This window comes from Oppia nitens, unplaced genomic scaffold (genome assembly GCF_028296485.1).
Source record: "Oppia nitens isolate AA-2021 unplaced genomic scaffold, nextdenovo-longstitch-racon4-pilon3 scaffold7_pilon_pilon_pilon, whole genome shotgun sequence".
Classification (NCBI taxonomy): Eukaryota; Metazoa; Arthropoda; class Arachnida; order Sarcoptiformes; family Oppiidae; genus Oppia; species Oppia nitens.
In genome coordinates, this window is record NW_026533251.1 from 292,978 (window position 1) to 310,089 (window position 17,112).

General features: G+C 25.8%; 2 protein-coding genes across 2 annotated transcripts; one reads left to right on the plus strand and one right to left on the minus strand.

Moving 5' to 3' along the window:
• The first annotated feature begins 8,359 nt into the window (after positions 1-8,359).
• Positions 8,360-8,997, plus strand: LOC128963228 (glucan endo-1,3-beta-glucosidase-like). Its single transcript, XM_054309728.1, has 2 exons — positions 8,360-8,917; positions 8,986-8,997. Exons 1-2 carry the CDS (start codon positions 8,360-8,362, stop codon positions 8,995-8,997), a joined length of 570 nt encoding a protein of 189 aa, XP_054165703.1.
• A 5,023-nt stretch (positions 8,998-14,020) lies between these two features.
• Positions 14,021-15,938, minus strand: LOC128963231 (acetylcholinesterase-like; the record flags this gene model as incomplete). The annotated part of the gene is made up of 5 exons (XM_054309731.1): positions 14,021-14,174; positions 14,258-14,765; positions 14,887-15,274; positions 15,334-15,690; positions 15,780-15,938. Coding segments are annotated over 5 exons (1,566 nt in total), but the record flags the coding sequence as incomplete, so codon positions are not given.
• Between the last annotated feature and the right edge of the window lie 1,174 nt (positions 15,939-17,112).

The window sequence follows — 17,112 nt, forward strand, 5'->3', positions numbered from 1 at the left end:
TTAGCTACTAGTGCTCACTTAGGTGTCAAAAGGACTATACGTAAAATATGCGATCATTTATATTGGCCTGAAATGTCTAAATACATTAAATACTATATTAAATCTTGTATTGAGTGTCAAAAGAGAAAAAGGTTGAGACAGAGACCAATAGGTTTAATGCAACCAATAATTGTTAGTTATTGTTTTGAACAAATAGCATTAGATCACGTAGGTAAATTAGTTAAAAGTAATGGCTATGAATACATTATTGTATTAACTGACACATTCTCAAAATTTGCATTATGTAAACCTGTTGTCAATTGTGGTGCCAAAGCAGTTGCAAACTTTTTATTTTATGATTTAATATGCAGTTATGGTGTACTACCGGAGCGCATACTTACTGATTGCAATCAAGCATTTTTAGGCAAAATATTTACACATTTAAACATATTATTGGGCATAAAACAAGTAAAAACTTCTGGTTATTGCCCACATGTTAACTCTATAACTGAGAGATATAATGGTACACTAATTGATTGCTTAAGTATGTTTGCCAATGAAAAACACACCAATTGGTCAAAATATGTTAAACCCGTATGTTATGCATACAATGCTACTATACAAAGCACTACAAACTATAGTCCATTTGAGATAATTATGGGTAATAAACCTAACCTACCACCAGATTTTAACTTACAGTTACCCAAAATTAAGGGAACAGTTAATGACTATGCTTTAGGTTTAGCGCAATATCTTACAGATGTTAGACTAAAAGTAATTGAAAATCTAAATAAAGGCCATAAACGGGATAAACTCAGATATGATAGCAAACGTAGAGAACATTTGTTTACAGTAGGAGAACAAGTATTATTATATGACCCGGCTATAAAAGGGTTACATTATGATAAAATGACAAAACGTTGGACAGGGATATACACTATAGTTAGGCAAATATCACCACTACTATATCAATTAGATTTTAAAAGTACAGCCCATAAGTCAAACATTGTCAGAGCTGATAGATTGAAACCATATTTCGATAGAGATTTACTTTTTAATGAGTTGACAACAAACCCCAAACCATTCATATCTAGTTTGTCAACACAGCCGATAGGTTTAACAAAAAGTGTTAAATACAATAAACAGTTGCTTAATAGCAAACATTTTGGAGATAAAAGACAACAACCAGTGATTCCAAAACAAAATAACGAAATACTGTACTCAACAACCGATTCCAGTGATAGTGAAGCGGAAGACAACAACAATCAAGTAATGTATAATATGTCTCAATCTACTGAATCAATTGATACTATTATCACCCAAATTGATACTACAAGTACTGATACCGACAGCAGTAGTAACGATAGCCCTAATTATCGTACGATTGACGGCCTTAGGCGTAGTCAACGTACACACAATCCTATTAATAGATTAACACTTATGACAATTGCTTGTCTATCTATTATATGTTATGTACCATTGATTGACTGTTTAGCAACTACTGATCCAATCATATGGCATAAGAGTAAAAATCCAGTAGTAAAAGGTATTGAAACTGTAACTACAGTTGTTAATTATAAATCACCTTGTACATTGTTTAAAGAGTTCATATTCAATGAAAAATCTAGTAATGAATTGTATGACTGGTGTGTCAATGAATACGATAATTCATTTTTAAAACCACTAAATAGTTTTTGCACTAATGTTGGTAACAAAGACAGTACTAAATTTGGTTTAATTAGAGAAAAAAGATTCATATTTTTGGGTTCAATTGCATTATTTACTATCATCAGTATAATCACTAGTATAGGTTTAGGTGCCACTGCTGTGATTGAAAATATTAATAATAAGCGTAAAATTATTGACTTAGAGGAAGAGTCGCGAATTGCTATGAAAAATATACATCAATTAAAATTAAATGATAAAATAGGTAAACAGATTTTTGAACAATACAATAACTTATTACATAATATATCAAGTGATGTAATTGAACTGAAAAATGACGTTTTATTTCTCAAAGAGATAACACCAAAAGCTATGAGAGCTATGAGTCTATTGATAACAAGATTACATTATACTAAAACACAAATGACAGAAATTGCCAGAGATTTTAAAAATAATAAAATAAATTATAAATTATTAGATTTATTTAATTATACAGTAAATTGCACTGAATCTTGCCCTCAAGATTTTTGGCAACCATTAAATTGTTATCATGATGAATTAAGAGAATTAGTTATTATACGGTATCAAATGAAAATAATTGATACAAAAATGCATGTTATGACTGCCGATAGTTTTGATTTAATACAAAAAGTCAATGATAATAATGTTAAAAAATTATGTCATTCAATATATGTCGGACCTAAAAACATATTGTTTAATGAGATAACAAAATGTGTAAAACCATTGAGAGGTAATAGCATAGATAATGTAAATTTAATATTAGTTCCCAGAGAATCTGAATGTAATATTAGTACTAATTATTTTGATAACAATAAATACTGGAAACGAGGTCAATGTGATGATAAAAATAATTTTGATATTATGGATATCATACAAGTTAAACAAGCATTAAATTATAATTATGTATACTGTAACACATTGAATATTACATTATTTAATCGCGAAATTATGTGCCCACCGGAACCGTTTGTCATACCGGCAAACGAATCATTTAAAATAAGTGATTATATATATGAATCTCAAACATTAAATTTGCATACAGAGCTACACTTTGTACCGATTTGGTCATATACTATCAATCATGTGATTGATCCATACATGAGACAAACTATTAATAATAATTATTTTGCTAAATTAAATGAAAGTATTAACAAAATAAATAGTTATGACACAGTAGATAGTTATTTACACAGTACTACAGGTACTCACATTTTCATAAATTTTATATTATTTATAATTATAATTTGTATGATTATTGCTATTTTATATGTGGTTTTTAGATATAAAAACTCTGATACTAATAATACTTGCAGTTATGTTAATCATACAAATGATATTGATTTACATTCAATTCAATGTACCAGTAATGAGACACAAACAGTAACTAAACTATCTAATAAACCTGAAAATAAAATTGTTGTAACTTTTGACAAATAAACAGTTATTTTTATTTTACTAATTATATTTAAGTTTGTTGTATTAGATGGCTAATTATACTAAGCATACTACTGATTATAAACGAAAAATTAAACTAAAGATAATACATGAGCGCATTGATACACTGTATGATACGGCAAACAATCTGTTGGCAACTATTCATCAATCATCGGATACAACCAATACTAATGATACCGTTAATTGGGTTTCAAAACTTGAAGTTATTGAACAAACATTAAAAATGATGACAACTATGTATGGCCAACAACAGTATCAACAAACTATTGCTACCGACGTTCAATTGGACACTAAATGTGATAACACTTTAACGACAACCAATTATATGCCATTAACGTCACTACAACAACAATATAATAATTATAATCAATACAACAATTATGACTATTATAACTATTATTATTAGTTATTTGAATATTTTGTGAATTGATTTATAATGTAAATCAATTGAAAACTTATTGAATATTTATAAGTAAAACTTATTTTGCAACTTTATATTTTTGATAATTTTGATGTTTTATAATTATATGACATATTATAGTTTTGTAACTTTATTTTGAATTCAAATGGGTATTTGAATTGAGAGAGAGAGGATTATGTCATGATTTGAATTATTATTATTATATTTTGTTTGAAACTATATGTTTGAATTGTATTTAAGTATATTGTGTTGAATATACATGTATTTGATGTATTGGCTGAAAGAGATATCTTTGAGTAGCCAATGGGCAACAAAAATAGTTTTAAGATTTTATGACCCGACTGTCAACAGTGAGAAACTGTTGTGAGTTTATGGGCACCGATAGTACAGTTGGAGAGCACAGTCACTCTTGGATTGGCGACCAAACTGTATAGTTATATACCATTTGTATCAATAGATCACAAATCTATTGACTATTACTTTTCAATATATCCAACCAATAAACATATTTTATTAAAACCAAAATATACTTAATTATTAAGTGACTTCAATAAAGTACCTAGTTCACATAATAATATCCTGACAAATAATAAACAAAACCTAACATGTTTATACAAAAAAAAGTGTTTAATATTTATGAATTAAATAAACATTATTATACAAATAAAAAAACATTAAAAATATTTATAAATATATAAATAATAATTAAAACAATATTTTATATCAAATATTTTAAGTATAGTTCAGCTTTATTTCCTAACTAAACACTGGTTTTTCTGCTATTATTTTTTTCAATCAACTCTAATAGAGATTTTTTTTAGCTCCGATACAACTGTTTATAGTATAGAAGTATAAAAATTTATCTTTCATTCTGTACTTTAGTTTTCCGATCATATAATTGGTAAACAATATTTTTAAGATTAATTTTTTTTGAAAAATTTTAAATAAAATAATAATTTAATCAAATTCATAATTAATTAATTTTAATACTATTTAATCAAATAAGTAAGTACTGATTAAAAAAAAATATTAGTCTTACAGTATTAGTATAATTTAATAATATAATTAATAATAATAATAATAATAATAATAAATATTAATGTAATTTAAACAATAAAAATATTTATATAAACTAATTAATAAAAATAATTAATCGATATTATTATTATTTTATTGAATTTTTTAAAAATAGTAGATATAATGTAATAATTAAGTTTTATACTATTAATAGTTTTATTTGAAATTATATTTTATATTATAATAATTTATAAAAAGTATTTTGAATATTTTGAATATATTTATCATTTTTAACACATGTTATATTTAATAACCACCAAGGTTATAATAATCTTAATAGTTAATAAATCAAACAAAATGAGTAAATCTTAAATAATAAAGTATTTATCTTAAATAATTTTTATAAATAAATGCACTTTTATCTAAACAAATAAAAATTAATTTAATAAATACCATATATTACAGTTATGTTTAGAAAATTTAAAAAAAAATTGTCAAAATATTAAATTTAGTAAACTTGTGTTCATTTTGATTGTCAAATATTGTAAACTGATAAACTTAAAGCACTAATTCAAAAATATAGCTATAATTTGCATTAACTAATAAAAATATGTGATATATTATCAAAATGAACACAAATTTAAAAATAATATTTATTTATAAATATTTGTTTTAAATCCTATATAAATAGAGTACTGGAAACAAAGTTTTTATAAATTAAAATTATTTTATAAGTTGTAATATTTTATAGATTATATATAATATAAATTCAGTTATTAATATTATTTATTATATTAAAGTTTATTATTTTGAAAATGTTTTTAATATCAATAATAAACTGGATTTTTTCAAATTCATTAATAATAATTAGTTTAGTATTTCTATATGTTTTGATTAGTAAAATATATAATGATTATAAAGTGTTAAAGAAGTTACCTCCCGGTCCATTGAGTTTACCATTAATTGGCAATTTGGGTGTCTTTACTGGTATTACATCGAAAACATTAGTCAATTGGTCTAAAAAATACGGACCTATTTTTGGGTATTTAATTTTTCTTCATATTTTAATTAAACATTTTTGTTAATAAAATTATTTATTTAAAAGTCTACAATTGGGATCATCACCAACAGTAGTTTTGAACGACTGGCCATCTATTAAGGATGCCTTATCTCAAGACTCAGTACTGGCCCGACCTAAAGATAATATATTCAATGTATTTGCAGATGAAAGTATGTTAATTAAATAGTAAATAATATTATTGAATAATTTTTATAATTCAAAATGTTTTAAATTATAATTAGGTTTTGCATCAATAAGTGGACAGCAATGGAAAGATCAGCGAAGGTTTGCATTACACCAGTTGAGAGATTTGGGATTCGGTAAGACATCAATGGAAGAGCATATCAACGATGAGATCAACCATTTGTGCGAAGAATTAATTGACAAATCGTTGGGAACTGATATCAATGTTCGCGATGTGTTGGGTATTAGTGTCAGCAATAATATCAGTTCTTTTCTGTTCGGCCGACGACTCGATTATAATGACAAACGAAAGAAAATAATCGATGAAATGGTCAAACCTGACCCAAGCTTTTCGTTAACAGGATTTATGGCACAGTTTCCAGTGTTTAGCAAATATGTAATCAATAATCTTCAATATTTATCCACAAAAAGTTTTAGAGAAACTAAAGATACAATTGAATCACTGAATGAATATTTTAAGTAATTGTATTTATAAGTTATTTATTTGTATTTAAATTTATTAATAAATATTTTATTTAAATAGCGATGAATTTAAATCACATGAGAAAACATTGGATTCAAATGACTTTCGCGATTATATCGACGCCTTTCTAACTGAACTAAAAAAAGCAAATCCTAAGACTTCATTTAATAGTAAATATTAGTTTTAAAAATAGTTTATTATATTAAATATTATAATTAATAATAGAAAAAATGTTGCTTGGTAATATTTTTAACTTGTTTGGTGCGGGAACCGGTACTACGACATCATTGCTTGAGTGGGCACTTGTAGTGTTGGCCACATATCCCGACATACAAACAAAACTTCGTACAGAAATCGATGATATTATCGGCAGAGATAAGACACCACAGTATGCACACAGAAATCAAATGCCATATCTTCAGGCATTCATTCATGAAGTAATGAGATTCAGATCAATTGTTACGATAAATTTACCCAGGGCGTATGTCTATTTTATTATTTTACATTGATTATTTTTAAAAATATATTAATTAATTAATTTTAAATTAAATAAATTGTTTTCAAACATTTATAGTACAAGTGAAGACACTGTAATATGTGGACATCAAATAGCAAAAGGCACACAAATATTCATTAATTTGTGGGCCATAGATAACGATCCAAATCTATGGGACAATCCTCAGGTGTTTAGACCCGAAAGGTTTCTCAAAGACAACGGAACTGTTTTCTTCAAACCCGAACACTTCATACCATTTTCGTTTGGTTTGTCTTATAAAACAAATAATAATTAATTAAAATTTATTAATCTATTAAATTGTTTAATCAATAGGCAAGAGGTCGTGTCCGGGAGAGGCAATGGGAACGGCAGAAGTATTCCTATATATTGCATCATTGGTTCAGAGATATGATATTAAAGCCACCAAAAACACTGACACAACACTTGATTTTGATTTGCTTTTTGCAATAACTCCTAAACAAAATCCTATCGTTTCATTCAATAAACGTGTTTAATATATAGATAAACAATTGTATAGTAAATTAATAACAGTTAATTTTATGCAATTATATCTTTATTTAGTCAATTAGATAATGATAAATGATAAATTAGTTATATAATATTAAAAAAGTAAATATTACTATAATAATTATACAAAATATATTTTATTACTTTAGTGATTTTACAAAGTTATTTGTCACTGTATATTTTATTACACATTAAATTAAATTATTAAAGGATAAACACAAAAACTTCAATTTCCTTTATATTTTTATTGCGTACTTAAAACTTAATGAGAAAATTGAACTTTTAAAATAAAAAAAGGAAATTGTATTTTTCATACAAAAATTATATAATGAATTTTAAAACATTTAACTTAATGATTATCTAATATTTTTTTAATTATTTTATTAAATAAAAAATATATATTTATTATTGAACTATGTTACTAATAAATAATTTTTAGATACTGTTCAATTGAATTTACATTAATAAAATAATATTTATAATTATTTAAGATTATAAAATAGATATTCTGTATTCTATTAATAATATTCATTTAAAAAATAATCATACCTTTTAAGGAAAACAATGTTTAATCATAAATAATAATAATTATTATTATTACCAAATTTAGTATTTCCTATTCTTAAAAATATGAGTTAATATTTTTTAATGACATATAATATAAAAATATAAAATAGCAATTATTTTTTGCAGTAAATAATTATTTTAGTCAAGTAAAATTTTTATGATGTTTAAGTTTAATATAATTAACATTGAAATAATAAGAATAATAATATTATTAATTAATCTGAAAAATGTTTGCACCGATAAAAGCTTACAACTTGTATGGAATGATGAATTCAATGATCAATATATTAATGAAAAACTGTGGCAAATAAATAGTAAATGGAATTCAACGACTGGAATGTGTTCAGGTATTTTGGTTTATAATTATATTAATTAATAGAAAATAAAGTTTAATAAATAATTTATATTAAAATAAAAGGTAATTCAAATGAAATAAGTTGTCCAACACGTGATAATATTCAACTTATCGACGGATGTTTAGTAATGTCTGTCAACTATGTGGGCAATGATTATGATTATCCGATAAACAAAAATTATACCTCGAGTTTGATGTTTCCGTGGCTCAGATGGACATACGGTACGTTTGAGATGAGAGCAGCCCTTCCAATGGGACAGTCGATTAAAATCGGTACTTATTTGGGTCCGGTTAGTGCCAGAGAGTGGGCTCTTAGTGGACAAATTACATTTATGGATTACAATCAAAAGGATCAAATGATTGTATCTCAAGTTACTTATGGAAAGCCTGTTATTAATAGTATAATACATGTGAATATGTCGGAGTCAAAAGTCGACAGATTTAATGTCTATAAACTTGTTTGGACTGAAACTGAACTCAATTTCTTTGTCAATGACAACCAAACCTTAATGTTTCCATTAAACCAGACATTACAACAAAACAATAACTACAAAAAACTTGGCGAACCGTTTGACAAACCTTTTTATTTTGGTCTTTCAGTTCAAATCAACGAAGGGGCCGGTGCTTACCATAAGGATATATATAAACAGTGGAACTGTTCGGCACTTATTGTAGATTATATGAGAGTTTATCAATGGATTGATAACACAACAAATATTAGTACAAATCTAATGTCTAATAATACCGATAATAGTGTTATTCCTGATATATGTCAGAGTCTAATATCTAAAATGTTTGTCGAAAAAGAGTCACAAAAATACTTGAAACTTGTTTTTAACGAAGAATTTGAAGACAATATATTAAATGCAAATAATTGGTTTGCTTTTAATACTTGGGATCAATACAAATGTGACGGTATTTTTAATTTAATGAATAAAAATGTGATATAAATATAATTAATAAAATAAATATTTTTTACAGAGGATGTTAACAATAGTCAAAGTTGTTATTCAAATGATACACAAACAATACAAATAAGAAACGGTGTTTTGGCTATCACTGCAAACACTGGAAATACAGAATTCAATAAAACATATCATTTGAAAACAGCAAAAATTAAATTAATTAAAAATTGGAAATATGGGAGGTTTGAGATTAATGCAGCCCTACCTTTAGGAAGATTATTACGAGTCGCTGTTTATTTACAAAACGATAATAAACAATCAACTGATGAAACAATCAATTTATTTATATATGAACAAGGTAAATTTATTAATAATTATGTCAAATACAGTCAAAATCCAACTCTTTATAAGCCATCAAAAAGCACATCCTATAAACCGGTTGATATCAATGGGTTTCATAGATATGCCATTGAATGGACTGAAACCGAAATCAAGTGGTTTTTTGATAACAGCAGTCATACCGTTGTTGATATCAATAAAAGATTGTCTCATAGTTATAGCAAAAAGCGACAACCATTTGATGTGCCGTACAATCTATATATTGAGCTAACAGTCGGCGGAAAGGGTTTTGGGGATCAGTCGCTAACTTCAGAAGATTACGATTTGTGGAACTGTTCCGCACTTCTCATTGATTACCTAAAGATTTATGAATGGGTCGATCACTTTGTCAATAATAGTGACAACAATGATAAACACAAACAACTGTCAAGTTATCACATTTGTCGTGATATTATGTCTACTATAGGGGGACAACACAATCCAATTGATCCATTGTCTACTTTTACTTTATCGATGACAAATATAGTAATAATAGGTATAACTACTATTATATTACTTACTATATTAGTACCGATTGTTGTCTATCTATGTATACGACAAAAGCGTTTAATGAAACTCAATAGAGATATAGTCAGAGAAACCTATGATGACATTGAAGTCTATGATAAAGATTATAATGAATACGAGTCCTACAGATATGTTGCTAATAATAATATAGTTTACGATGAATACAATGAAATCAATGAACACAACAATATCTACGTTAATAAAGACAACAAACTAACTGATAGTCGTCCGTATATTGAGATTACAAATCAATACAGGTTTGAGTAGTAAAAACTATGTAATAAACAAAAGACCCTGATTATATTAAACTTATTTATTTAATGAAACGCATCTATTGTATTATATTTAGTAATAAAATTATTTTTAACTAAGCGATATCTTTATATGCTATGATTATCAATGATATCCAGTTTATTTAACATTATTAACTGGACTAACACACACACACACACACACACACACACACACACACACACACACACACACACACACACACACACACACACACACACACACACACACACACACACACACACACACACACACACACACACACACACACACACACACACACACACACACACACACACACACACACACACACACACACACACACACACACACATACATACATACATACATACATTAGTTGTCGTTTTATTTATATATTTATAATTTATTGTTTAATTGTTGTACACTTTTAGAGCTTACAATATACTGTATAATACTGTACTTTATTTGGCGCTCCTTAAACAGTGTAATTTTTGAATGTAAATATTGCAATGTATAGTATGTATAAATAAATTGTAATTCTTTAGTGATTTTATAAACTTATTTGACATTTTATATTTGTATTATACATTACAAAAATTAAATTATTAAAGGATAAATATAAATATTTCGATTTCCTGAAATTCAATGAGAAAATTGAACTTTTCAACTAAAAAAAAGGAAATTACAGTTTTCATATATAAATTTTTATAATTGATTTTAAATCCTTTAATTAAATAAATATATAATAATTTCAAATAAGTTTTATTAAATATAAAAATATGTATTTAGTATTTTATTATTTAACTAATAAAAAATGCTTAAAAATTCTATTTAGTTAATAAATTAGTTTTAAATACTGTTTTATTATTTAATAAAAAATAATTTATTTTTATTTAAAATTATAAAATAAATATATTCTAGAAATAATATTAATTTAAAAATTTATTATTACCAAATATGTTTATTGTTGATGAATTTTAAATTATTATAATTACCAAACATAGAATTTCCTATCTTTAAAAATATGATATAAATGATATAAAATAGTAAATTATTTTTGCAGTAAATAATAATTTTAGTCTAATAAAATTTTTATTATGTTTAAATTTAATATTATTAACATTGTAATTATAAAAAACTTAATTACAATAGTATTTTTCATCCAAAATGTTTACACCGATAAAAGTTTACAACTTGTATGGAGTGATGAATTCAATGATCAATATATTGATGTGAAAAAATGGGAAATAAATAATCAATGGGATTCAATAGCTGGCAAATGTTCAGGTATATGGGTTTATAAATAAATTATATTATAATTATTAAAAAAAAAATTAATTACATTTTATTAGATGATAACGACTATGAAAAAAGTTGTGCATCACGTGATAATATTCAACTTATTGACGGATGTTTAGTAGCGTCTGTCAAATATGTTGGCAATGATTACGACTATAAGATAAACAAAAATTATACCTCGAGTTTAATATATATGATTCCCCGATGGACTTACGGTACGTTTGAAATGAGAGCAGCCCTTCCAATGGGAGAGACAATTAAAATCGGTACTTATTTTGGTGCCAATAGTCCAATGGAGTGGGCTCTTAGTGGACAAATTACATTTATGGATTACTATCAAATGAATCAATTAGTTGACTATCAAGTTACCTATGGACAGCCAGCCATAGATATCTATGCAAAAGGAAATGTATCCAAATCAGATGTCCATATGTTTAATGTCTATAAACTTGTTTGGACAGTTGATGAGCTCAAGTGGTTTGTCAATGATCAACAAACGTTTGTGTTTCCATTAAACCGTACACTAAGTACCGGTAACTACAAAAAACTTGGCGAACCATTTGATAAACCTTTTTATTTTGGTTTAGTTGTAAAAACTAGCAAATGGGCCGGTAGTTTCCATAATGATATATATAAAGAGTGGAACTGTTCGGCATTTATTGTAGATTATATGAGAATTTATCAATGGATTGATAACACAACTAATATTAGTACAAATCCATTGCCAAATAATACAGACAATAGTGTTGTTTCTGATATATGTCAAAGTCTAATGTTTGATATGATTAGTCAACAAAAGTCGAAAAAATATTTGAAACTCGTTTTTAACGAAGAATTTAATGACAATATATTAAATGCTAATAAATGGTTAGCATTTGATACTTGGGATCAATATAAATGTGAAGGTATTTGAAAATAATTATTATAATTTAATCTAATTTATAAAAATTAAAAATATTAATATATTTATTAATATGTTATACAGAGAATGTAAACGACAAACAAAGTTGTTATTCAAATGATACACAAACAATACAACTAAGAAACGGTGTTTTGGCTATCACTGCAAACACTGGAAATACAGAATTCAATAAAACATATCATTTGAAAACAGCAAAAATCAAATTAATTGAAAACTGGAAATACGGGAGATTTGAGATTAATGCAGCCCTACCTTTAGGAAGATTATTACGAGTCGCTGTTTATTTACAAAACGATAATAAAGAATCAACTGATGAAACAATCAATTTATTTACATATGAACAAGGTAAATTAGTCTACAATTATGTCAAATACAGTCAAAACCCAACTCTTTATAAGCCATCAAAAAGCACATCCTATAAACCGATTGATATCAATGGGTTTCATAGATATGCCATTGAATGGACTGAAACCGAAATCAAGTGGTTTTTTGATAACAGCAGTCATACCGTTGTTGATATCAATAAAAGACTGTCTCATAGTTATAACAAAAAGCGACAACCATTTGATGTGCCGTACAATCTATATATTGAGCTAACAGTCGGCGGAACGGTATTTGGCGATCAGTCTCTGACATTAGAAGATTACAATTTGTGGAACTGTTCCGCACTTCTCATTGATTTCGTAAAGATTTATGAATGGGTCGATCACTTTGTCAATAATAGTGACAATAATGATAAACACAAACAAATATCAAGTGATCTCATATGTAATGATATAATGTCTACTATTCGGGGACAACACAATCCAATTAATCGATTATCTATTTTCAGTTTATCATTAACAAATATAGTAATAATAGGTATAACTACTATTATATTACTTACAATATTAGCACCGATTGTTGTCTATTTGTTTATAAGACAAAAACGTTTACAGAAAATCAATAGAGAAATAGGAAAAGATGTTTACGACGACATTGAAGTCTATGATAATGAATACGAAAACTATAGATATGTTACTAAAGATGTAGTTTACGATGAATACAATGAAATCATTGAAGACAACAATATCTATGTTAATAATGACAACAAACCAACTAATAGTGGTCCGTATATTGAGATTACAAATCAATATAAACATAATAATTAAACAGTTAATAAATAATAATTCACTTATATTTTGTATTATTTATGTAAATTTTAATTTAAAATGATATGAAAGTAATATAAATTATATTAAAATATTAAACTGTATAAATACAGGTAAAATTTACCTATAATTATTAGTTAATTTTTCAGTGCAATTAAGTTAATATTTCCCATAATAAATTTATTTTAATAAATAAATAAGTTGTTAATGACTTTTATATACTCTGTATTTTATTTTATTTGTTTTCAAAATATTAATTAAACATTAGTTATATTAAAATTAAAACTTTAAAATATAATTTTTTTTTAAAAATCATATTATTATGTGAATGATTTAGTTATAATAATCATTCCAAAGTCCATCACATGTTTTGATGAATAAATTGTCAAAAATATGTGGCATTTGTTTTGGATTTAGTTCATAAACTTTTGTCGGTAACTTTGGATTACTATTGTCTAGAAGTTTAGGCCAATTATTTGCAGGTTTACTATCAAAATAAAATTAGTATAATTATTATTTAATAATTGAATTAAAACTATTATTATAATAATATTTAAAAATAATATTTACCCATATTTAGCAAAATCAGTCCACAATTTCATTACTTGTTGACTAAACTCAGTGTCAACTTTTGTATCCCGTTTTTCGGGTGTAATCACTGGAGCGCCGAACACAAAGTCCAGTTCCGCGCCATGAGTTACATCCATTTCCTTATTGGAAATACCGACCACATTGTCCTCTCGTTGATAAGTAATCTCATAGAAATATACTTGACTTTTGCTAATAATTGACTTTTGGGCATAATTTTTGGCAAACTGATAGGTCGGACAGGTGACTATGAAATCACCAAACAAATCATATTCAGCCCATTTTATGCCATCCCGGGTGTCATTAGTACCGACATATGTTTCTATTATATTGCTATTGTTTTCGGGAATATCATGAAATATGCCATTCAATTGATGTATATATTTAATAAAATCTTGTTTTGTTAAGTTGACAGTAGGACGTGCTTGTGGTAAATAATAGGCTAGAAATGAGCCCTCATGTTTGGCCACACCTGCCATTACTTCTAGATCTATAAAAGTTTTAAAAAATTTCATAATAATAAACATAAATTAGTATTATTACAATAATTTTCAGTTTATTCATATATATATATTGAATATATAGTATAATATAGTATTTAGTTTTCAAACCTTTATTGAATTTTTGAGATTTAAAAGCCATTTGTGCAATCATTGGCAAAAATTGAGTGCCAACTAAAGGATCCATTGAACCCAACATTACTTTTGGATTAACAAACTCTTTAGCCTCCCGTTCCCTTAAACAGGCTAACCATTTGCTAGCGTCAGTACAATTCAGTTTTGCAGCCATTTGTTTAGACTGTACGACTGCCTGGTCTTTAGTGGTGAGTAATGTATTTTTGCTATAAAAAAATGCCCCGCTTTGCATAATAGCCCTATGAAACAGTCCTTTAGATAACGGTGATAACAGGTGTGTTGTCACTGATATACTGCCGGCTGATTCACCAAATATAGTTATCTGATCTTTATTGCCACCGAATTCATGTATATTATCTCTGACCTAAAAGAAAATAAGATTAAATTTTTTTTTGAAATTTATATATATATATATTTAAATACCCATTGAAGAGCTAATGTCTGATCATACAGTCCTACATTTCCCGGTGCTGACTCTTCGTCGGCAAATAGAAAGCCTAACCAACCCAACCGATAGTTGACCGACACAACTACCACATCATGTGTTGCCAGTGCACTGCCATTGTATTCCCATTGAAAACTCGATCCCATAGTAAGTCCTCCGCCGTGAATCCAAAACATTACCGGTTTTAATACATTTGTTGTTTTATTGTTATCATTGTCTGTCCAAACATTCAATACCAGACAGTCTTCATTTTGAGTTATATTTCCCATAAAATGTTTGGATCCGTCTTCATAATACTGGGGACAACTATTGCCTGTTTTGGTGCCATCGATTAACTGATATAATATTTCAATATATTATATTATTGATACACTTTTATCTCATATCTATCGTTGCATATATATGCAAATACAATCATTAATACCTGTTTTGGATGTTTCAATGGTTCGGGTTTAGCAAATCTGAGTTTCCCGAGTGGCGGTTCGGCAAATGGTATGTTCAGATACTGTGCAATACTTTTGTTAAGCACATGTACTGCCCTACCCTTTACAGGGCCTGAAGTCGTATTGACAATCAATTCATTACAATTAATGAATTGTATTAATAAATAAATAAAATTAATAAATAAAAATATTTTTTGAAACATTTTCTTATAGTTTTTTTAAAATAAAAATAACTATAATTTTTTTCTTATACTGTAAATAAATTTGTAATTAAATTTATTGATTATTATAATATGAAAACTATAAGCTTTATATAAGAAATTTTATTATAGATTATCTATTATATATAGATTTATTGAAACTTTTAATTTCTAATAATTAAGATAAAACTACTTATTCTTCAAATGCAATTTAAGTACATAATGAAGCAATACATGGTATATACTTTTATCTTTGTATCTATACTTTTATTTATTAAAACAATTAATAATATACAATAATCAATATTTATAATATAGACTTAGTTATTCAGTACATATCAATTATTATGAAATATATAAAACGAAATTGTGTCAAAATACTAAATAGATATAATTGTTGTTATACTGTATATACAGTATACAAAATTGCAAACTATATTATAAGTTATAATTTATAAATGTATTTGATATATTAAATGTTTTTTGTTGTTGTGATATTTTAGTTTAATTATTAGTATCAGTTTATATTAATATAGAATAATAATAATAATAATCATTAGAAAATTAAAATGTTAGTACATTATTGATAATACTGTACATAATTATTAAAATACGTTTTTAGTACATCTTTTCAATATATAAAATAATGCTAAAACAATAAAAAAATATGGGTAGGAAAATAAAATTGATTAATTGATAAAAAATAATTTCTATTATTACAAAATAACTTATGCTACAAACAAACAAAAATTGTTAAATTGTTATTATTAAAGATAAACATTTTTTTAAATATTAATTTGTATTAGTGATATATATAAACATAATAGCTAATGGTTTATTTTTAAAAATATTTATAAAAGTTAACATATGTTAACTTCTCATATTATAATTTGTTACCAAATAATTATTTGTTATAAATAACATATCTTTTTATTTTTATTATTATTATTATTATTGTCAATTAATTGTTTTATGCATATAAACAAACATATCTGAATAGTGCATCAAAATTATATTTAATATAAATTTGTTTCTATTTAATAACTAGCAACATATATAATTAATCACTTATTTTTATTTAATAAAATACATGAATTTTTGTTAATGTTACATA

Excerpts from the sequence above, each read along its gene's own strand:
- LOC128963228 (XM_054309728.1), top strand. The coding sequence starts at position 8,360 with ATGTCTGTCAACTATGTGGGCAATGATTATGATTATCCGATAAACAAA.